Source organism: Orbicella franksi, chromosome 1 (genome assembly GCF_964199315.1).
Source record: "Orbicella franksi chromosome 1, jaOrbFran1.1, whole genome shotgun sequence".
Taxonomy (NCBI): domain Eukaryota; kingdom Metazoa; phylum Cnidaria; class Anthozoa; order Scleractinia; family Merulinidae; genus Orbicella; species Orbicella franksi.
The window spans coordinates 40,552,553-40,576,147 of NC_138145.1; the positions used below are offsets into that span (position 1 = coordinate 40,552,553).

At 40.8% G+C, this 23,595-nt stretch overlaps 1 protein-coding gene across 4 annotated transcripts in view; it reads right to left on the reverse strand.

The window, feature by feature from the left end:
* LOC145481228 (uncharacterized) overlaps window positions 1–22,090 on the reverse strand; it is a 37,749-nt gene extending 15,659 nt beyond the window's left edge. Inside the window, exons 1-12 of one of the 4 annotated variants that reach the window (XM_081459684.1) lie at window positions 21,882–22,090; window positions 18,721–18,962; window positions 14,575–14,726; window positions 13,105–13,299; window positions 10,251–10,425; window positions 9,395–9,471; window positions 8,757–8,784; window positions 4,894–5,173; window positions 4,123–4,473; window positions 3,473–3,499; window positions 2,521–2,713; window positions 844–987 (exon numbers count right to left, since the gene is read on the reverse strand). In XM_081459684.1, the coding sequence (XP_081315810.1) occupies window positions 844–987; window positions 2,521–2,713; window positions 3,473–3,499; window positions 4,123–4,473; window positions 4,894–5,173; window positions 8,757–8,784; window positions 9,395–9,471; window positions 10,251–10,425; window positions 13,105–13,299; window positions 14,575–14,706 (1,602 nt within the window). In that variant the 5' untranslated portion in view covers window positions 14,707–14,726; window positions 18,721–18,962; window positions 21,882–22,090. The other 3 variants (XM_081459677.1, XM_081459699.1, XM_081459692.1) reach the window with 3 other exon arrangements.
* Window positions 22,091–23,595: the final 1,505 nt, after the last annotated feature.

A 23,595-nucleotide genomic window follows, 5' to 3' on the forward strand; every position in this document is an offset into this window, starting at 1 on the left:
AATCAAGATGGTTTTTGTTCAGCCTTTCGGCCTTCATTGCATTTTATTATGTTCTATCCACCAACTTTGCTGTTATGGCATTTTAATCTTACTTGACATCTTCTATTTACCTTCCCCTTTCTGACAAAATCAGCAAAATCTAAATAAGCAACTTTAGCTACTTTACAGTTTCTTGTTCCTCTCTTCTCAGACCCAGGAACTCCTAAAAAGCCGAAGTGGAATAGGGTTATCAACCCCCCAGGGGGTACTTTACAAAGTTGTATATATCTCAACTTGTCTTGTGAAATCCCTACCCTTTTATATACCTCAACTTGTCTTGTGAAATCCCTACCCTTTCATATACCTCAACTTGTCTTGTGAAATCCCTACCCCTTTATATACCTCAACTTGTCTTGTGAAATCCCTACCCTTTTATATACCTCAACTTGTCTTGTGAAATCCCTACCCTTTTATATACCTCAACTTGTCTTGTGAAATCCCTACCCTTTTATATATCTCAACTTGTCTTGTGAAATCCCTACCCTTTCAAATACCTCAACTTGTGAAATCCCTACCCTTTCATATACCTGAAGCTAGCCTGAAAAAGATACTTACATAAAAGGGTACCGGCGAATTTAGTTGCTGGAGTAACCCTGCAATGGACTAGTACCCATTCCAGGGAGGAGTAGAAATACCACTCGTTACCCAATGCTACGAAAACTGGGATAACGTCCGGCAATATACACCATTAGGCTCGACCTAGACTTAAGTTGTGAACATCAAGGTATCCTCAAGCTATTAATTAAGTTCGTTATTTTTAACCCAGGGACTCTCTAGTTCTATATGTGTTTAGTAGTACTATACCTTTGTCTTTTCTTTCTTTTTCGCAGACCTGAGTAGTTTGGCGAGGCTGTAGATGATATTTAAAGGAACGGGTATTGGATCGTAACCATCGTATGTCTCAATTGTAATCGCAGATTTATACGACCACTCCTTTAACGAATTTTCCTTGAAAGAACCAAACATACAAACGAGTAAAATGTTTACAAAACGTGCAATCTAAGTAGGGAACCTCGATTGAGAGAATATTATGACCAAATATATTAGGCCAACTGAAAAGTGAAAACACGCCCCAACAAATTGTATATATTCGCGATAGAAAAACAAAATCCCAGCCAGGGTGAGGGGGGTGGAGGACTCCCATATAGAAAGGACGGGGGGTACTCGTCGTACCTTTTAGGGTTTAAAAAGAGCAGTTTTGGTACCTCTTGGGGTGTTTAGCCTCAAAAGGTCCACAGTGGAAGCTTTTGCAGTACCTTTTAGGGTATTGAGCCGAAAGAATATGACAGGAGATAATTTTGTTTTAGAATTGGTACCTCTTGGGGTGAAAAAAATTTCAAGCTACGCCTACAAAACAGGCTAAATACCTGGCCGAAACTACAATAAAAAGGACAGGAACTTTCAGTCACGGACTCCCGCTATTGTGAAAAAGCGGACACCTCATGTGGTCCCATCCTTATATTTTTCTTTTTCTTGTGTCGTTACAATGAACAACTTGGACGTATTAATCATTTTCTCTTGTTGAATGACATAATTATTCTGTAGTGTTGGAATTTTTACTAGTTGTTACACTATTTTGACCTACATTACATGATTATGTGTCAAAGTAAATGTGTATTAAAAGAAACTGGAAAGCTTGAAAGAGTATAGCACGGGGTCCTCAATGAGGTTAACCATCAACCGTCAAATGACTAAAATATTAACCGTGAACCGTCAAAAACGCAATGTTTTTACCGTCAACCGTCAGATGAGCAAGCCAATATTAGCCGTCAAATACGTTTCAGATATCCTCAGTAAACTTATTATTATTATTATTATTATTATTATTAAAGAACTAAACGACTGACTTAAATGGGGTCAAGTTATGCAGAGTAATTACACTAATTAGACACATAGTTGAAGACCAAAGATCTAATTTTTGGTGCAAAATTATATGACTAATTGAGTTATCCAAATATGGGCAAAATTGTATCCTTTTATGAAATATTACAGCCAAATATGCGCATTAATTTCATGTTGTAAACATCAATCCGAAAAAATTACCGTCAACCGTCAAACAACCTAAAATTCAAACGTCAACCGTCAGAACGGCTCCTCAAAGGGACCCCCCCCCTCCCCCATTGAGACTCTAGCAGTATACGTTATGTGTCACTTTTACAACCAAACACTGGGTCATTTTTCATCACATCCCGCTATTGCGGACTCTCGCTATAACAAACACCAAATGACGGTCCGGCGGGTCTTCGCCATAACGAGAGTTGAACGTACCATAGAGTGTCACCCCCCACCCCCTCCGGAAGTAGCAACACCAGGTGGACGCTAAACAATGTTTTATATAATAGCCAAGGTTATGTCGAAATGTCTGCTTGGTCTGAACGGAATTAAACGTCCTAAAGTAAACTCCTTGGTGTTGCTATCCGTAGGATATCGAGTGGAATATTTGAGGAGGGCTTCCACAACTCTTTGCATGTATTTTCATACCTCTATTCGCTGATACGTGTTGGATAGCAAAGCTATCAGCATATTGACAAGAAGAATAACTCCCATGACGAGAAAAGCGGCGTAGAGGATCCGAGCAAGGGTTTGTGAAGGGAGATCTGCGGACGTCATAGGATCAAAATCTTCTGACGCTCCCAGCAGAGACCAGCCCAGAAAAGTAATCATCGTCCACCAACTGCAAAATAGAAGCACTCTTAACAAGAGGAACTCCCTCGTAAGAGGAAGAAGATCCCCTGGGTTGTTACACAAACACACCGGTTGCGTACACAAGATTCATTAGGTCATATCACCTACAACGCACAGGACAGTTGATAAGATTATAAACTGTCTTTGAGGGATACCATGGGCAATTCCTGTGTCTTCTTACCCCTATGCGTTGTATGATAATAATAATAATAATAATAATAATAGTAATAGTAATAATAACTATAATAATAACAACAAAAGCAATGGGTAATTTCAATGGGTATTTCAATGCTTAGTTTTTTATTGTTATTATTATTATTATTATTATTATTTATTTATTTATTTATTTATTTATTTTACACGTAGTTATTTTGCAAAGTCGATCCTCCACTACACCTTTCCTACGGGAAAATTTTGATGACCCAAATATTTCAATCTCCCATCATAAACAGGCACACATTTTGGTGCTAAGGAAATCTGCTTTCAGAAGCTCAGACTGAACTTATTGGCGGCCACCTTCGACTTGCTGCACTTCGCAGCTCTACACTGAACTCCTTTTTTGGAGGCGGCTTTAGGTTAAACGATACTGTTCTTGCATTGCACACTAACCTCGTATAGTGTTATTTCTCGCTTTCTTCGAACAACTGTCGATTTTCATCCGAATTGTGTAAAAATAAGAAAGGCAATTTAACAAGCTGTCGACCACAATGAAGCATCTGACTTAAAATGGTTCGTGGTGCATACTTACCATGAAATTCCAGATTTGTTACAAACACTACAAAGTAAAAACGCTATATTAATAGACGTGACCACTGCGATAAATTAAGCCGCTAGGTATTATTCAATGCCATAAAATCCAGTATAAACCAGTACAAGCCACGATATAGCTATTAAAGGAGATATCAACAAGTCTTGTTTACTAAGATATAAAGAATTTGTTACCGATTGCTGGGGTGCAATAGGCCCTCTGCACGATCCGGTCACATGGTACGGAATTAATTATGCTGGGATGCAAGTTACACAGTGTGACTTTTAAAACAAAGGAATGTCGCGCTGGACTGGTACGAGTTCCTTTGTTTTGAAAGTCCCACTGTATAACTTGCGTCCAGGCATAATTATTTCCGTACCATGTGACCGGATCGTGCAAAGGGCCTATTTAAATCCATTTTCAACTCTAACTAAGTCTCAAAAATGATTAATATTAACCAAGACATATTCAGAACTAATCTTTAGGTGCTAAGAACACGTTATCTTTTCTGTCTGGGAAAATCGCAGATTTCGGCCATAAATTTGGGAAGCGGGTCGAACACCCAAACCCAATTTTTCGGGGCCCACCACAAGTGTGAGGGTCATAAGTCTGACTGAAGTAGTTAATATATCAAACGACTGTAAACTTACATATCATCACTTCCATTTGCTACGAACGATTTCTCGACCATGTAGACTTTTGTTATAGCAATGGAGAAAGCCAAGATAGCCGCCGTAAACTGCCAAATCACTACGCTTATATCCTTTAGAATACTAAACAAGGCAATCTGGATGGTGCCAACGTCTTTGGATTGTTCCAGTACGTGGCCAAACACTCTAAACGTGAGGAACAAGGTGTTAGCGCTGTAGAGGTAGCCAGCAATAGCAAGAACTCGGTTGTTCATCGCTGATCCAGATGTGATAAACGTAGCTACTCTGAGTATCAAGATTACCAAGTAAACAAGAAGACTGATGAAGTCTAACCTGTTCCACAAGTCGGCACTAAAATGAAAGAAAAAATCTTGATCAAACGTCCTCAAAGTCATTAATAATTCATCACGTTTAAACAAAGTAAATCATGACCGTGACGGTGTTCGGATATCTGATTTTAATTAGCAGATATTTTTACGATTTCATTTCTCCGTTTTCTCCTTAGTTTCAGTTTCGATTGAGAAGATATATCAAACAATCAAGACAGTGTTTGACCAAATTTGCCAAAAAAAAAACAAAGTTCGTCGAAAATACTCCGCTGCGCGTCGTATTTTCAACTCTCCTCTCGGTGTTTGGAAATGTGGTCAAACACGGTCTTTCGTGTTTGATATATTATATCAAACAGGTTACAAAGAAAACAGTCATGATCTTAATCTGAAGAAAAGATACTGTCATTGAGTAGTCATTTCACTCTCATCTGTTCCAATCTACCTTTGATACATCAAGAGAGCTTTTAAATGAATGCATTTTGATTGAGCTCCGCCTTCTCTCTGTGTCTTTAGGTGTTGAAAAACATCACCAATCTGTTTGCGTTCTACCAGATAGCGACCAGTGAAGAAAATGAGTATAAACCATTCCAATCCGTTGAACGTAACCGTTGTAGGTGAAAGACACAGCGCATAGTGTAGAACAAGGAGGACGATGTAACTCAGTGTGTCGCGAACAAACGTGAAGTAAGGAGTCTCCAATGATATGAGATAAATCTCTGGCACTAAAAATATCAAAAGTTTTGTTTTAGTAACTAATTCTTATTCACGTTTAACTGATTCTTTCTTTCGGTACATTTCAGTTCTGCTCCTACGTGTGATCACCCTAAACCACCTTTTGTCTTGGGGAAACAACTAATAATTCTCTTGGAAACGCCTATGAAAAAGAATTCTCATGCAAAAGAGACTCCTTCACTTTAAAAAGAGAACTCGTTTCCATGGTTTATCGAAGACGATGGATACGACAAAGATGAACTCTGGGAAACTGTGAAGTATTGCGTACACTGATTGGCCAACAGCTTGGCGATTCACACATAAACTCTGATTGGCAAAAAGGTATCGTCGCAAAATGGTCTTCTTGTTCAAATTTAGATTTAGGAAACCGGATATTGGGCTGTACGTAAAATAATATGCATAAATCATTGATTGTTATTTGCACATTAGTTTAGTTTAGTTTATTTCTTTGCAGTTTCGCATTAGAAAGTTAACCATTGGAGGTACTAGAGGGGTTGAGGCCATCCCCTTTTAGAGTTTTTTTTCGGAATTTTGTAAACAAGATTTAGTATGATGTTTGAGCTTTTAGTATCAATTCATCCCTTGCAGAAGTGTCAGCTCGGTATCTCCACGACATTAATTTGAAATTGCCATGGGAGTACCATTTTGGCATGTAGGTTATACCGAATTTCCACTTTTTGTGACAGAATTCTTCCTCCCCTATTACTTTTCTTGAGCAAAATTTCAGAATTAGCAACTTTTTCCAATCTAGTATCTGTTTGGTTAATTTTTCATCTGTTCACTTTATTTTGTGACCTTCCGAGAAGTATAGTCCAAAATGGCGGATCCAAGATCAATCAGTCAATCAATTTTTTATTGTGCACTATTTAAAGAATTTTAAAATTTACATCAGTATAATAACATAAATATGGGAAGAGAAAGAAATGTTGCTTATGGCTATGGAGAACACAAAACAAAGATTTGCGTCGTAACCAGAATAGCCATTGGCTTTCGAGCTGGTTACCCCCATGTTAAGGTAAATGTAAAGAACAAAAATACACTATTGAAAATTACACTACTGAAAATACATTACTGAAAATACACTACTGAAAATAAATTACTTTCGTTCACGTTGCTTTCTCTAAGCCATCTCAAGGGAGTAAGGGAGTTAGTTGTGTGGGACGCATGGAAAATTATGAAAGCTTACACTGGGGATGCCTTATGCGTCCAGTGGTGTGAAAAGACAAGACGATGAAAATAACGACGACGACGACGACAATGATAATGATGATGATGAAGAAGAAGAAGAAGAAAGAGATAATGATGATGATGATGAGGAGGAGGAGGAGGGGGAGGAGGAGGAGGGGTAGGAGGAGGGGTAGGAGGAGGAGGAGGGGTAGGAGGAGGGGGAGGAGGAGCGGAGGGAGGAGGGGGATGAGGAGGGAGAGGAGGAGGAGGAGGAGGAAGGGGAGGAGGAGGAGGAGGAGAGGGAAGAGGAGGGGGAGGAGGAGGAGGGGTAGGAGGAGGAGGAGGAGGAGGGGGATGAGGAGGAGGAGGAGGTGGGGGATGAGGTGGAGCAGGAAAGGGAGGAGAAGGAGGGGTAGGAGAAGGAGGAGGGGGAGGAGGAGGAGGGGGAGGAGGGGTAGGAGGAGGAGGAGGAGGGGGATGAGGAGGAGGAGGAGGTGGGGGATGAGGAGGAGCAGGAAAGGGAGGAGAAGGAGGGGTAGGAGGAGGAGGAGGGGGAGGAGGAGGAGGGGGAGGAGGGGTAGGAGGCGGAGGAGGAGGGGGATGAGGAGGAGGAGGAGGTGGGGGATGAGGAGGAGCAGGAAAGGGAGGAGGGGGAGGAGGAGGAGGAGGGGTAGGAGGAGGGGGAGGAGGAGCGGAGGGAGGAGGGGGATGAGGAGGGAGAGGAGGAGGAGGAGGAGGAAGGGGAGGAGGAGGAGGAGGAGAGGGAAGAGGAGGGGGAGGAGGAGGAGGAGGGGGATGAGGAGGAGGAGGAGGTGGGGGATGAGGAGGAGCAGGAAAGGGAGGAGAAGGAGGGGTAGGAGGAAGAGGAGGGGGAGGAGGAGGAGGGGGAGGAGGGGTAGGAGGAGGAGGAGGAGGAGGGGGATGAGGAGGAGGAGGAGGTGGGGGATGAGGAGGAGCAGGAAAGGGAGGAGGGGGAGGAGGAGGAGGAGGGGTAGGAGGAGGGGGAGGAGGAGCGGAGGGAGGAGGGGGATGAGGAGGGAGAGGAGGAGGAGGAGGAGGAAGGGGAGGAGGAGGAGGAGGAGAGGGAAGAGGAGGGGGAGGAGGAGGAGGGGTAGGAGGAGGAGGAGGAGGAGGGGGATGAGGAGGAGGAGGAGGTGGGGGATGAGGAGGAGCAGGAAAGGGAGGAGAAGGAGGGGTAGGAGGAAGAGGAGGGGGAGGAGGAGGAGGGGGAGGAGGGGTAGGAGGAGGAGGAGGAGGGGGATGAGGAGGAGGAGGAGGTGGGGGATGAGGAGGAGCAGGAAAGGGAGGAGAAGGAGGGGTAGGAGAAGGAGGAGGGGGAGGAGGAGGAGGGGGAGGAGGGGTAGGAGGAGGAGGAGGAGGAGGGGGATGAGGAGGAGGAGGAGGTGGGGGATGAGGAGGAGCAGGAAAGGGAGGAGAAGGAGGGGTAGGAGGAGGAGGAGGGGGAGGAGGAGGAGGGGGAGGAGGGGTAGGAGGCGGAGGAGGAGGGGGATGAGGAGGAGGAGGAGGAGGAGGTGGGGGATGAGGAGGAGCAGGAAAGGGAGGAGGGGGAGGAGGAGGGGTAGGAGGAGGGGGAGGAGGAGCGGAGGGAGGAGGGGGATGAGGAGGGAGAGGAGGAGGAGGAGGAGGAAGGGGAGGAGGAGGAGGAGGAGAGGGAAGAGGAGGGGGAGGAGGAGGAGGGGTAGGAGGAGGAGGAGGAGGAGGGGGATGAGGAGGAGGAGGAGGTGGGGGATGAGGAGGAGCAGGAAAGGGAGGAGAAGGAGGGGTAGGAGGAAGAGGAGGGGGAGGAGGAGGAGGGGGAGGAGGGGTAGGAGGAGGAGGAGGAGGGGGATGAGGAGGAGGAGGAGATGGGGGATGAGGAGGAGCAGGAAAGGGAGGAGAAGGAGGGGTAGGAGGAGGAGGAGGAGGGGGAGGAGGAGGAGGGGGAGGAGGAGGAGGAGGAGGAGGCGGAGGAGGAGGGGGAGGAGGAGGGGGATGAGGAGGAGGAGGAGGTGGGGGATGAGGAGGAGCAGGAAAGGGAGGAGAAGGAGGGGTAGGAGGAGGAGGAGGGGGAGGAGGAGGAGGGGGAGGAGGAGGAGGAGGGGGAGGAGGGGGAGGAGGAGGAGGAGGCGGAGGAGGAGGGGGAGGAGGAGGGGGATGAGGAGGAGGAGGGGGAGGAGGAGGGGGATGAGGAGGAGGAGGGGGAGGAGGAGGAGGGGGAGGAGGAGGGGGAGGAGGAGGGGGATGAGGAGGAGGAGGAGGAGGGGGAGGAGGAGAGGGAGGAGGGCGAGGAGGAGGAGGGGGATGAGGAGGAGGAGGAGGAGGAGGAGGATGAGGATGACATTGTCGTGGCGACGATATAAATATGTATATATTCATATGTGACTCTCATAAATATCTTTTATTTACCTGATAGGTATTGCTTAGCTTCCGTATTCTAAATAGGAAAATAAAACCAAGATGAATGAAAATAAATTATAATCCATAAAAGAAACTTTAAATTACACTTTTCGAGGACTTGCACAATTATACAGCGAAGGCGTCATCCAATGTTGTGTATATAATTGCGTATATCTTTTTCTTGTTGCGGTGTCATGATGTGCGTATTCGCTATTCCTGTTTACTAGATATTTCTTAATGCGATAAAATGCGCCCGAGTGAAAGTCCGAACACAGTTCCCCATATACACTCACCATCTCCAACATCATCTCCACGGCAGGGTGGGTGGTCATGCTTAAGAAAGACCAACCTATCACTGACTTGCCCTAAGATCGAGCCCGTTTTGTAAAATGTCTGTCTCAGAACTAGCTGCATTTGACTGGTATGGGGACGGATGCAAAAAAAAAAAAAAAACGGTCACAAAGGTTTCCGCATTTGGTAAGACTATGAAAGACCATTAAAAGCATAATTTATGTCTGATTGCTACAACCAGGCAGTCTAAAATTATTCATGCTATTTGGGGGTGTTTCATGTTCCAGTGAGCAGTGGGTTAGTGAAAAGAACATTTAAGGTCTTCAGTTAAATACTGTATCACACCATTATTTTACCTTGAGCTTTTCGTTTTCCCAATCATCGCTTTTCGTTTCTTCATCACTTTCAGAGAATGAATCTGAAGAATTTTCCTCTAGAAGATGGTACATGTAATAAATACAAAGGGAAACCAAGCGGATGTAGACATAACGCAAATCAATTCAGTAATTACCTCTAAACAGGAGCCCATCACTAGGAGCGTTTTCACAGTAACGGCGTTTTCACAGACCGATCGAATTTTAGTTTGAATTTACCGCGAATTCAGACCCCCGCAGGAACCGTAATGACCAATCGCAAGCAGGGATTTGATTTGTAATTGACAACAACATTTCACTGGAAGATTAAAAAGAAAAACAACCATTTTTCCTTATTGATGCGCGTTCATGTAGACCGAAATTGACCCATTTCGCGGGAAAAGAAGAATAAAAATAAACCGGTCTGTAAAAATGCTGCGGCATCGACTTAGTATGGGAGTTGCACACTCCTAGTGATGGGTTCCTCCTTATTTTAACCGTAAATTTAGAATATTTCATGCACCTATTGACCGAGGGCTTTGGTCTAGGAGTAATAGTTTATTGCCTTTATTTACCCAAATACGTTACATTCACCGCTAATAGATGTAAAGTCGTAATGATTTATGCATCAAATTATTGTCATCTTAGGACCATGCCTTCTGCATTTCTCTTTCCTTTGTAAACTTAAAACGTCTAGGAAGACACTAGATTGAAAGCACGACTCTGGGCAAAAACACTTGAGTATGTAAGAAACAATGTCCAGTGGGTTAATGACGTCCATTTTAAATCTCTTTGCACACTGGGGCTGAGCCTATTACTAATGAGTTAACTCTTAACTTCCTTCTTCGACTAGTTTTACCTTTGTCCTTTTTTGTCATCAGAGAAAACACAGCAAACAGGATTGGAGAGAACACCAAATCAAAAAGACACCAGAAGACAAACAGTGCTTTCCACCTTTTCCATTCAGTCTTCATAAAATCTCGACCATACCATTTGCGTTTGATTTCAGTATCCACGACTGGATGCGTAAAAAACTACAGAAAAAAATGACGGAAGCAATCAACTTATATTGTTATAAATGTGATCTCAGCAAGCGTCGCCGTTTCTCATACAAGCTACTTGTAACTTGATTCGGAAAAAAACAGTATCATTCGATGCATTTTCCATCCTTTACATTGGCCATGAGGCCACCACGAGACCTGTAAATAACTGCCTACAAATAATGATCTGGCCAGTAGTAACGTCCAATTGTGTTTTGCTGCAAACAATTTTCTGCTAATTGTACCCATGCTCTCGGGTGAAAAACGGTAGATCGCTTCCCTGAGCTGACTTACGGATAGTGATTTAAATGTGAGAAAAAACTTGATGAATGATAAAACAATTATTGAACTCTGTTATCCCGCAAAATATCGTGATTTGTCAGTGTCCCGCCGATCAATTATTCGCCAACGGCAAATCACTGATCTGCTCGCCACTGACAAACCACGATACTTTGCTCAACCTCGTCCAATATTTGTTAATAAAAAAGCCTTTCGCGCTCTGAAAACCCCAAACTTTCAGCCGCCATACTTAAGCCTGGTTCCAGTTGAACCCGCCCATTTCAAAGCGGTAATTCTAGCTGTGACGTCAAGTAATCAGTGAGTAACCTATACTTCAGGTTTTACTCAAGGAGGGGGGGCATTGGGATTTTCGGTTTTACGGGCTTGGCTATTTTTTTCATCGGTTTTTCGGTTTTTGTGCCAAAATACTTCGGTTTTTCGGTTTTGGTGTTCATTGCGGTTTGCGGATTTTTCATTTTTTTAGCATCTGGTTTTCGGTTTTCGTAAAAAATACCAGCGGTTTCTTGGTTTTGGTATCCGATGTGGATTTTGTCCTATTTGGGTTCCGGTTTCTCTTCGATTTGAGCGGCAACTGATCTCGAATAGCCGCGAAACGCCAAAGTTATTGAGAGGAATGCGTGACAAACTAAATGTCACGGTAGGGAATCACGCATCTCGAATGACGCCCGAAACTTTGACCTCGCAGACAAGGAGAATCAGTTGGTCAGTTTCCAACGTGCCTCCCGCGCCAGCAACGGAAGAAGCAATTGTGGATTGCGTTGCGTTTTTTTACGAGGAGGGGAAAGGCGGCGAGAATTTTCGAAAGAAAAACACGCTTCGATGTAAAGTGAAAAGGGAAGAGAGAAGCCTGCAGAAGCTAAAAGATACTAAAAGATACGAAAGCTTCAGACAAGTCCATGACATTCAAAACAGTTTGATAAAATTAATGTTAGTGTAGTTTGCTCTGTATGCCCCAATTGTCACCATTGTATCGGTTTTTGACAGTTTTGTATGCGGGTTTCGGTTTTGGGCGAATTTTTTTGCGGCTTTGTGGTTTTGGATGACTTTTTCTTCGGTTTTGCGGTTTCTAATATACCCTAATGCCCCCCTCCTCGAGAATGTCTTGCGACTCCAAGGTGGAGTAGTCCGAACGCTTGGCAGATAGCGGTCTTCAGAAGCCTGCTTTTATTCAGCAAATGAAGATTTTTGAATTCTACGATGAGAGAGAATCCTTTCGCCAACAAGCGAGAGGCTGCGGTGTGTCCTCGACAGATAGCTCAGTTTAGAAATTGTCGGTCACGTGACCAACGTCAGACATAAGATTTTCCCTATATTCCTTCTCCCCTTACGGCTGTAACTTGAGTCTTTTGCAAAACTGCATCCTTGAAAGAGGGGCGGCTGGGTAGGCCGGAGGAATATAGATAACCTTCTCAATGGTCATGTCACGGGTTGTGCACTTAGTCGCCATGTATCACCATAAGAATGATTAATTAAAAATATAATACACTGTTTCCTTTTTTTTTTTGTTTTTTTTTTTTGTTGTTGTTGTTTTTTTAGAATATTGTTTTTCCGGCCGAGGCTGAATATTCTTATTTCAATGCTGATTTTAGGCTGAAATATTTTTGTGAATAGTTTTAGATTATAGCGCATGATATTTCTGTTTGCGAATGTATTTGGTGTCTGGATAGTGATAAAGTAATTTGGGAGCCAGCCGGCAAGCATAAAGGGCCCATTAACCGATTTATGCGCTCGCGTGCGTTGCTTAGGAGGTGAAATTTCACTTCCGGTTACTTACGTCAGCCTGAGCGCAGAAAATAAAAATAACTCAATAACTTCCAAATTCGCTCACATTTTAGGTGTTTTTCTTTGTGTTTCAAAAAATGCAAAGTAAAAAAAGTACAAGCAAAGACAAAATAAGAGAAAGACAGAAAAACAAGAGCAATAGAAAGAGAAAAACTAACTCCGTGTGGCTTTGTTTGATCTCACCGAAGTGTGCTGGTAGTGTAAATTGCGCACACGCTGATAGGGTAACTTCCAATATATATCGGGCGAACTTCCAGTTTCTTTAAATGCTAAAGGAAACGCGGTTTTCCCTTAAATCCAGCCTTTTTTGACGGATTTCGATTAAAGCCAACTTTGGAAACATAGCTATGCATTCCTTTTTCAAAATCAAAGAATTTTATACGGTTTAGTTTGAAACATATAATTGTATATTGTTTTTACAGATTTTCAACACAAAATTATATTCTTTACAAAATCTCAGCCTCGGCTTTATTCTTTAGACAGTTTTAAAATTTCGCAAATTTCAGCCTCGATATTCTTATAAAATATATTCTTATACAAAAAAGAAAGAGGGTATGTAAGTTGAGCCGTTCTATTCTTCATTCCACCTACCTTTTTCTGATTTAGCTGAATGGCGTCTTTCAATATCTCATCCAATCCATCACCAAATTTTTCACGCCTGTCTTGATCATATCGCAGTGGATCAAGCAAACAGGCCGCGAAACTCTCTACAGAGTTTGCCAACTGATGAAACCTTTTTTCATCGGGTCCCTTCTGGTTTGCCCGCCTACGAAGTTCAAAGTTTACCTAATAGTCCAACGGTGAGATAAGTTATAAATATATATTCCCCAATTTTCCAAACTGCACGTGTTGTGAAAAACATTTGAAGGATAATGAACATAATAGCCTCCATTTTACTTTGAAAATATGCTTGGATATTTGTCCTTGGACCTTATCTGTTCCTCAAAGCTCACAGTTTTCCTTGAGCTACGATTTCGGAAAACTGTTCGGTTCTCGGAACAGATAATGTCTACGGACAAATATCCGAGCATATTTTCGCGCCAAATGGAAGCTATTGTTTATATAATTAAAAGTCTAGTAATTACCCCAAGTGGAGTACAATTCAGAGACTAATCTGGCGAGTACAGTAATTTCCAATCTAACGAGCACTCCGCGCAAGACCGATTTGTGTATTGATTTATTAACTAATCGTAATAGTAACAAACAACAAAAAGCACATTTAAGATTAAAAAATTTAAGAACTTCTTTTGAGCAAACACTTTGATAGTGTTTTCCGCAAGTTTTGCAAACAGTAGCGAAGCATTTAGGAAAGAGCCATTACCAGATAAAATTTTACCGAAAGCTTGTAATAAATCTCTCATTAACCAAGTTTGTTCGGTCAAGATGACTGGATATTGGCCTTGTTATTTTTTGTAAGTATACGGACCGCGATTCCGTCTAGGTCCATAAACACGCAAAAAGGCACTCGGCCAATATCCAGCCATCTTGACCTTACACGCGGTCAATAACTCGGGGGGATACTCCCTGATATGGACTATATAGGTAAGGCGGCCCCGATGTATGGCTTTTTAGCCGTCTGCTGGTCATAAATAGGATATAGATTTTGGCCATTTTGGGTATGTTTTTTAAAAGAGGCTACGTTTTCATCATTATCGATAACACAGCAACAAAAGCCCTTCAAAATGCCTTTAACGTCGGTCTGAAAGAGGCAACTAATTATTTGGCAGGTCTGCAACAGGGTATTTATTAGGGCCAGGTCATAATTAGGGTATCAAAGTTTTGGTCAGGATATAAATAGGGTAGGGATAATCGCAGACTTTGGTCATAAACAGGGTAAAGGTTTTGGGAAGCGAGACGCACACCCCGACCAAATTTTTCTGGGAGTACCCCACCGGGTCAACAACCAATAAATCTTAAGGATTTACGCTCTCTAAGACCGGAAATGACGTGCCAAGAACTGAGAATTAATATTCGCAAGAATAGCAACTTACACTCGATTAACCCTGTTACTGGGCCGAGAAGATGCGCACATACTACCGGCGCACCAAAATAACTACGCACCTTCATAGCCATTAGCAAGGAATTGGATTCACAATATTTGAAGGCCGTTGGCTTGATTTCACTCTCAATTTCCTCAAATTTACCACGTTTTATTATGCCCAGCAAGTTGTCGTCACTTTCGTTTCCCTGCATCCTTTGTCGGTGGTGTTCGTCTATAGTTTCAAAATTACGGTATTAATAAAAAGTTAACTCTTATTAACTAAGAAGGAGTCCCTGTAACAGCGGTCCGGTCGATCTGGCTTGAAAAACAGATTCGCACATTTCTTGTGTGTTCTTAGACAGCCATGCATGTACTTATACTAAAACCACAAATTTACCCGCCACCTCATGCACCCAAGTAGTTTAAGGCCTGGGTCAAATCAAAGACGTTTACTGGTAAAAATAATTTATTAGTTATATTTCTCAAGGCATAAATAGCAATGAACCAAATTTACACAAATTTAGGTTTCAACGTCCTGAACATTATTTGAGGAGTTGGTGGAGGTTAGTGGCAATGCAGAACAACGAGTTTTATAATCAGAGAAAACTTCAGCGTAGTGAAACAAATGTAACAAGAGATCGAGCTGCCTAGGCTTCAGAACGGAAAAACGTAACAAGCATGCGTGAGTTTTGGCTGTGCGCCCGGCTCCAAGTTTGAAAAACGGTGGGAATTTCGTCGATCGTGTAAACCAAACAAGTTACTGCAGACGAACTTTATATGCTTTCCCAATTCTTCCGATAAGCAGCAACATTTTAATGTCAGTAATGGAAAGCTGGTGTATTGTTTTCGTGGGGAATTAATTTTTTGGGGACAGAATTAACAATAAAAACGCTTACGAACGTACCCTCTATCTAGCACGCAAGCAAAGCTAGAGATGCATAAAAAGCTGCGCAGCACGTTTCTTCGCACTGAAGACTCAGGCATGAGCATGGAGAGTGCGTTAAGGGTTACGAGCGAAACCTGTCAAGGGTGTTGATAATTCGGTATGCATATCCGCTTAGAAAAGAGGACCTTTGCGGTTTGTTTTTCCTTTGTAATCAAGTGTAAAACAGTCTCTCTAACAAAAGCCATTTACTACATCTACATTTATTTAGTTGATAAAGTCCCGCAAGACATCACATCAACTGTACCAAACATATATGCACATATGCATAAGCTATAAACACAATAGTTTTCGCGTCTCGGATTTACCTAGGCGCAAGTAATATTAGACGCATTATATGTCTGACACGAATTATTCGTTTTTCTAAGTAAATCAGCCAATATTATTTATGCGCTATAGAATTAGTGACTCGATCTTTCCATTTACTCTGGTCTCATTTTAAACTTCAAAATTAGCCATTTATTTTGGTGAACATTATGATGAGCGATATTTTTCTCTGACAAAGCTTTACTGTTCGTCAAGTTCCTCCTCTGAGGTATATAGCTTTTTATAATTTCGTGTCAATAAGCAAAAATTGAAACTTCAGTCTTACAGCTTGATTAACAACAATGCAAATAAACTTTGAATTCCATTTAAAATACGTTTAGAATTTGAAAGGCTGTCAATCATTTCTCTCATTGTTTTGTATTTGATTAATCGCCAGCGCCCTTTCCGTTGCTTTTCAAGTTCAGCAACGTCAGTTTTGGTATCAACTCTCTTGTTGAGAAAAGAAAAATAGGCAGACAAATATTTCTTTCACGTGTTGAAGTCATGGCACTATCCCGTAGCTCAAAAAGTAGGTCAGTATATTCTTCGCCGGACAGAATTAAGACGAAGCCTGCCTATAGACCAACTAACTGCGGTGAGCCAAAAGATGTGATCTCGAATTTAAGTTCGAGAATGGCGTACAGACGCGCCACGGACCATATCGATGCAGACCCTCACAACAACTGCTGTACTATTGAAACTGATAGCGGGTTGAAACTGTACCTGTGGAAAGCAACTGAGCTTCCCGTGAAGATTACGAAGGAAAAGAGCGACACGACTTTCCTCTGCTTCAAGGAACTGGAATACTTGAAATGTTAGTAGTTAACTGATTGAGAATTATGGTGTGTGTCAGTAAAAAGACTTTGTCACCTCTTGAACTCCTAGTTATATGAACAACAACAAACTGAATTAGCATTGGCCTCTTGTATTTTCCTCAGTACAGGATCGATTTGTTTGCTTGGAGTGAGGGTCTAAGCTTTGCTACAAAGTTATTTCGCTATTAAATCTGTTTAATATAGCTCAGAATAATTGTATTTTGGATAATATGACACTGATCAACATTACCGAGAATAATGGCGATGTGGTGCATTTACAGTTGGCGTAGACTGAAGGTTGATATGTTTCATTGTAGGAGCAAGTCGCAGTAACGACAGCAATTAAAAAAAAAAAAAAAACGTGTGATTGTATGAAACTGATGCAGTTACTGATCACTGCCTACCCCAAGTGTTAAAGTAGATTCAAAATTTAGCATAGATGCCAAAACGTTACATGTATTGTAATATCCCAGCTATTTATACCCAACAAAAATAAACTCTGATAGTGGGTCTACCTCAAATGCTAACCAAACAAGATTGCCCGCAGATTGCAGGCTACCAGTGTAATACATTATGGGTCATTATTTGAGGCGTCGAAAGCACGGGAAAAACAAATTCACAGTATTGTTTACTCCTTCAGTTGCAAGTAGAGTCTGTCATCAATGAGGGTCCCTCAGAATATTTCAAAATAGTAAAACAAATATGAAATTACCCAACCTGCAGTAACTCTGCGATTTGCACATGTAGTATCAGATCAAAACTCGAGCTAGAGGAGAACAGAAGAAAGCCAGTCAGTTGTCGTTGATAAGAAATTTTGTATATCAAGCAAGGCTTGCTGTCACAGTTGGTCGATTAAGCAAGTATGTGATATTGCTCGCAAAGCAATGTTCATCCAATCAATCTTTTCTTGTCATATATAGACGTGATCGGAGAAAAAGTGAAGAAAAGAATGCTACCAGTAGATGATTCTGTGACCTTGATTAACGGTAGTAGTGTTGAAGTGTAGTTGTTCTGAAGTTGTTTCAAATTTCGTTCTAGCTCGTTCTCCTGAACTGTCACGGGTGTTGATAATTCGGTATGCACATCCGCCCAGAAAGAAAGCACTTTGTGGTCTTGTTTTCTACAGTATATGTGACAAACAAGCCAGCTCTTACAACGCCTTTTTTAGAGTTTTGATGAGTATCGTATCTCTTAAGGCGCAAGTAATATCTGAGACGAATTGCATGACAAATGTTACCTATACGCTCTAGGATCCGCCGACTCTTTCAAGTTACTCTGGTCAGTTTTGTCGAAAAGTTAAACCTCCTTTGACGCAGCTTTCTAATTTCATTCTCAACAGCTAAAGCAAAAATTGAAACTTTTTACCGTAAGTTAGTTTCGCGAATCCTTATTCTTAGGAAAGCCAACGTGGTGTGGTTCAAGCTTAAGGAATTCAGTGTGTTGCAGACAAGGTTTGCTGTCACAGTTGATCGATTAAGCAAAGCATTTGATATTGTTTGTAAAGCAATGTTGGTCGAATAAAACTTATACTCCCAGTATATAACCATTAGAGAAAAAGAAAAAAATATCTACCTGCCACTTTTTCTATAACGTTGATTGATTGTGATAATATTGACGTTTATAAGTAAAAGTATTTTTTCTGAAAATGTTTGTAATTTCTTGCTTCGAGAGAGAACTGTCACGCTGGTGATAATTAGTTATGAATTTCCGCTCATTAAAGAAAGCACCTTCAATGTTAACCAAAAAAGATTGCCCGCAGATGGCAGCGGGCTACCATTGTAATACATTCAGTCATGGGTCTACTTTAGTCGCCGAAGGCACAGAAAAACACATTTAATTTACTATAGTATTGTGTACTCCTTGCTAATTGAGTCTGTCATCAAGACTCCTCAGAATATTTGAAAATAGTAAAACAAATCTAAAATTACCCAACCTGCAGTAACTTTGCAGTTACAGATGTAGTATCAGATTAACACCCGAACTGGAGGACATAGAAAACCAATTTGTTTGTTCATTAAGGAATTTTAAGTTGCAAGCAAGGCTTGCTGTCACAGTTGATCGATTAAGCAAGTAAGTGATATTGCTCGCAAGGCAACATAAGTCGAATCAAACTTTTCTTAACATTTATAGATATTAGAAAAAACTTAAGTTAAGAATCTTACCAGTAGATGATTTCTGTAGCCTTGATTAACCGCAGCAATGTTGAAGTGTAGTTGTTCTTGAGTTGTTTGAAATTTTGTTTAGAGAGAGGGCTGTCGCGGGTGTTGATAATTCGGTATGCACATCTGCTTTGAAAAGAGGTACTTTGGGGTCTTGTTTTCCATTTGTAATGAAGTCATAAGCAGTCTCTCTCGTGATAGCTTTGTTTGTCAATACAAGAGGCAGTTCGGCGTCTGGTATTTTCCTAAGTGCAGTGGTATTAGAAGCATTATATGTCTGACACGAATTATTCGTTTTTCTAAGTAAATCGGCCAGTGTTATTTATGTGCTATGGAATTAGTGACTCGATCTTTCCAGTTACTCTGCTTTTGCCGTTCAACTTCAAAATTAGCCATTTGTTTTGGTGAATATTATCATGAGCGATATTTTTCTCTGACAAACCTTTACTGTTCTTCAAGTTCCTCCTCTGAGGTATAGAACTTTGTATAATTTTGTGTCAACAAGCAAAAATTGAGACTTCAGTCTTATAACTTGATTTAAAAAAAAAACAATGCAAATAAGCTTTGAATTCCTTTTAACAAAGAACGTTTTGAATTTGAAAGGCTGTCAATCATTCCTCCCATTGTTTTGTATTTGATTAATCACCAGCGCCCTTTCAGTTGCTTTTCAAGGTAAGCAACGTTAGATTTGGTACCAACTCTCTTGTTGAGAAGAGAAAAACAGGCAGACAAATATTTCTTTCACATTTTGAAGTCATGTCAGGATACACTGTAAAACACTCATTTGGTAGGACAGTTTATGGTTCGCCAGACAGAGTTAAGACGAAGCCTGACTATAGACCAACTAACTGCGGTGAGCCAAAAGATGTGATCTCGAATTTAAGTTCGAGAATGGCGTACAGACGCGCCACGGACCATATCGATGAAGACCCTTTATACAACTGCTGTACTATTGAAGCTGGTAGCGAGTTGAAACTGTACCTGTGGAAAGCAACTGAGCTTCCCGTGAAGCTTACGAAGGACAAGAGCAGCACGACTTTCCTCTACTTCAAAGAACTGGAATACTCGAAATGTTCTGAGTAGTTAACTGAGTGAGACCTATGGTGCGTGTCAGTATAAAGACTTTGTCACCCCTTGAACTCCTAGTTATATGGACTACAACAATATATTAAAATATTTAACTGAACTCGCAGTCATAACGGTGTGTTAAGAAAATCTTCGAAGCAATATGTATTTAAAACATAATCCAGTTGTTCGCATTGGCCTCTTGTATTTTCCTCAGTACAGGATTTGTTTGCATGGAGGGAAGCTCTATGCTCTGCTACAGAGGTTATTTCGCTGTTTAACCCGTTTAATATGGCTTAGAATAATTGTATTTTGGATAATGTGACACTGATCAGCATTTTCGAGAATAATCGCAATGTGGTGCATTTACAGTTGGCTTAGACTGAAGGTTTATAAGTTTCCTTGTAGGAGCAACTTGCTGTAACTACAGAAATAAATTAAAAAAAAAAAAAAAACGAGTAATTTTTTTCAATTGATTTAGTTGTCGGATCACTGTCTACCCTGGCCAAGTGTTAAACTGAGTAGATTCAAATTTTAGCATACACACCAAAACGTTCTATGTATTGTAATATCCCAGCTATTTAGCCAGCAAAAATATACTCTGATAGTTCTGAATGTTACTAGTGGGGCTACCTCAAATGCTAACCAAACAAGATTGCCCCCAATTAACGAAAAGAAAAGAACAAAACCAATTTTGTTGTTCATAAGGAATTTTAGGTTGCAAGCAAGGCTTGCTGTCACAGTTGATCGATGAAGCAAGTATGTAATATTGCTCGCAAAGCAATGTTACTCCAATCAATCTTTTCTCAACATATATAGACGTGATCGGAGAAAAAGTGAAGAAAAGAACGCTACCAGTAGATGATTTAGTAACCTTGATTAACAGTAGTAGTGTTAAAGTGTAGTTATTCTGAAGTTGTTTCAAATTTCGTTCTAGCTCGTTCTCCTGAACTGTCACGGGTGTTGATAATTCGGTATGCACATCCGCTAAGAAAGAAAGCACTTTGTGGTTTTGTTTTGTACAGTACATGTGACACACAAGCCGCTCTTAAACCGCTCTTTCTTAGAGTTTTGATGTGTATCGTATCTACCAAGGCACAAGTAATTTCTGAGACGAATTACGCAACAAATGTTAATCTACACGCTCTAGGATTCGGCGACTCTTTCTAGTTACTCTGGCCAGTTTTGTCGAAAAGTAAAACCTCCTTTGACGCAGCTTTCTAATTTCATTCTCAACAACTAAAGCAAAAATTGAAACTTTTTACCGTAAGTTAGTTTCGCGGAAGATTTTAATTACTTTTCTGATTCAGTAAGAGAATCGTTATTCCTAGGAAAGCCAACGCGGTGTGGTTCAAACTTAAGGAATTTTGTATTGCAGACAAGGTTGCTGTCACAGTTGATCGATTAAGCAAAGCATTTGATATTGTTTGCAAAGCAATGTTGGTCGAATAATACTTATACTCCCAGTATATAGCCATTAGAGAAAAAGAAAAAAATATCTACCTGCCACTTTTTCTATAACGTTGATTGATTGTGAAAATATTGACGTTTATAAGTAAAAGTATTTTTTCTGAAAATGTTTGTAATTTCTCGCTTCGAGAGAAAACTGTCACGCTGGTGACAATTAGTTATGAATTTCCGCTCATTAAAGAAAACACCTTCAATGTTAACCAAAAAAGATTGCCCGCAGATGGCAGCGGCTACCATTGTAATACATTCAGTCATGGGTCTTTATTTTAGTCGCTGAAGGCACAGAAAAACACATTTAATTTACTATGGTATTGTGTACTCCTTGCTAATTGAGTCTGTCATCAAGACTCCTCAGAATATTTCAAAATCGCAAAACAAATCTGAAATTACCCAACCTGCAGTGACTTTGCAGTTGCACATGTAGTATCAGATTAACACCCGAACTGGAGGAGAACATAAAAAACCAATTTGTTTGTTCATTAAGGAATTTTAAGTTGCAAGCAAGGCTTGCTGTCACAGTTGATCGATTAAGCAAATAAGTGATATTGCTCGCAAAGCAACATAAATCGAATCAAACTTTTCTTAACATTTATAGATATTATAAAAAAAACTTAAGTTAAGAATCTTACCAGTAGATGATTTCTGTAGCCTTGATTAACCGCAGCAATATTGAAGTGTAGTTGTTCTTGAGTTGTTTGAAATTTCGTTTAGAGAGAGGGCTGTCGCGGGTGTTGATAATTCGGTATGCACATCTGCTTAGAAAAGAGGAACTTTGGGGGTCTTGTTTTCCATTTGTAATGAAGTCATAAGCAGTCTCCAGTCCCTCGTGATAGCTTTGTTTGTCAATACAAGAGTTTTCGGCGTCTGGACCTAAGTGCAGTGGTGTTAGAAGCATCATTTGTCTGACACGAATTATTCGTTTTTCTAAGGAAATCAGTCGGCCAATATTATTTACACGCTATAAAATTAGTGACTCGAACTTTCCAGTTACTCTGGTTTTGTTTTAAACTTTAAAATGATTAGCCATTTATTTTGGTGAATATTATGATGAGTGATATCTTTTCTCTGACAAAGCTTTACTGTTCTTTAAGTTCCTCCTCTGAGGTATATAGCTTTGTATAATGTCGCATCAACAAGCAAAAATTGAAACTTAGTCTTATAAAAAAACAACACATCGCTAGGTTGCTATCATAAACATTGCATTCTTTACGTATTTAATTTGAAAGCCTGTCAATCATTTCTCTCATTGTTCTACATCTGATTAATCACCAGTGCTCTTTCAGTTGCTTTTTAAAGGTAAGCAACGTTAGTTTTGGTGTCAACTCTGTGTAACTTAACTGGACTTAATTCGGAAAAGAAACACAGGCGGACAAATATTTTTATAACTTTTTGAAGTCATGTCAGAAGACACCCAGTTCAGAATCCCGAAACATCGACCAAGCCAACCGAAAATACATTCTCCGTCGGACAGGATTAAGACGAAGTCTGGCTACATACAGGGCGTATCTAATCGATAGAAATCGATCATCGAAAATGTAATCGATTAATCGATAATACTCGATAGTACTCGATATTTGTCGATTGATTAGTCAATTTAATCGATTGAAATCGATAATCACAAATTTTTTGTCACATCGATGGAAATCGAAAATCAAAAACGTGATCTGATCTTATCATAACACTGCCTAACATTTACCTTCAAGTTTACCTTCGAATCCGCTTTGTTGATAAAGATGATGTTACTTCTTTCTCCAATGGTAGCTACTTTTCTTATTTCTTTTTTCACCAGGATCACTTCTGTAAAGCTGTTTAAAGCAATATTTCAGCAGATTTCAGCCCTGCAATCCTATGGTGCTGTGTACAGTGTACTCGGATCGATCTTTGCTGTACTTACGGGTATTGAATAATGATAACTAACAAACAAAACAAAGGAAAACTTGCATGAGGGGCTTAGGTCTCAAAAAAAAATCCCAGCATGCGATCATGAAATGTGCCATGTTATGTCAATCACTTCTCTAAGATGTGCTAATTATCTTTGCGCTTGTGGTCCGGGAATGTCATCAAGGCGGTTTGCACAAAGTCTGCTACTGTTACATGTCAAAAAGAGTTGATAGAGCTGTGTTCTCTGAATGCCGGAAATTCCGGAAGTTCCGAATACATACCGTCAACAAAACAATTACCTGTTATCGGTTTTAATTGTAGCAAACACGGTTTACGAAAAGTTATACTGCTGTCATATTCTAAAATGTAGAGGCTGGGGTTAGCCTATTTTGACATATTAAGAACACTTCTACGGTTGGTTTTATTGATTTTAACTCAACTGAAGCGAACAGTTATTGCCGT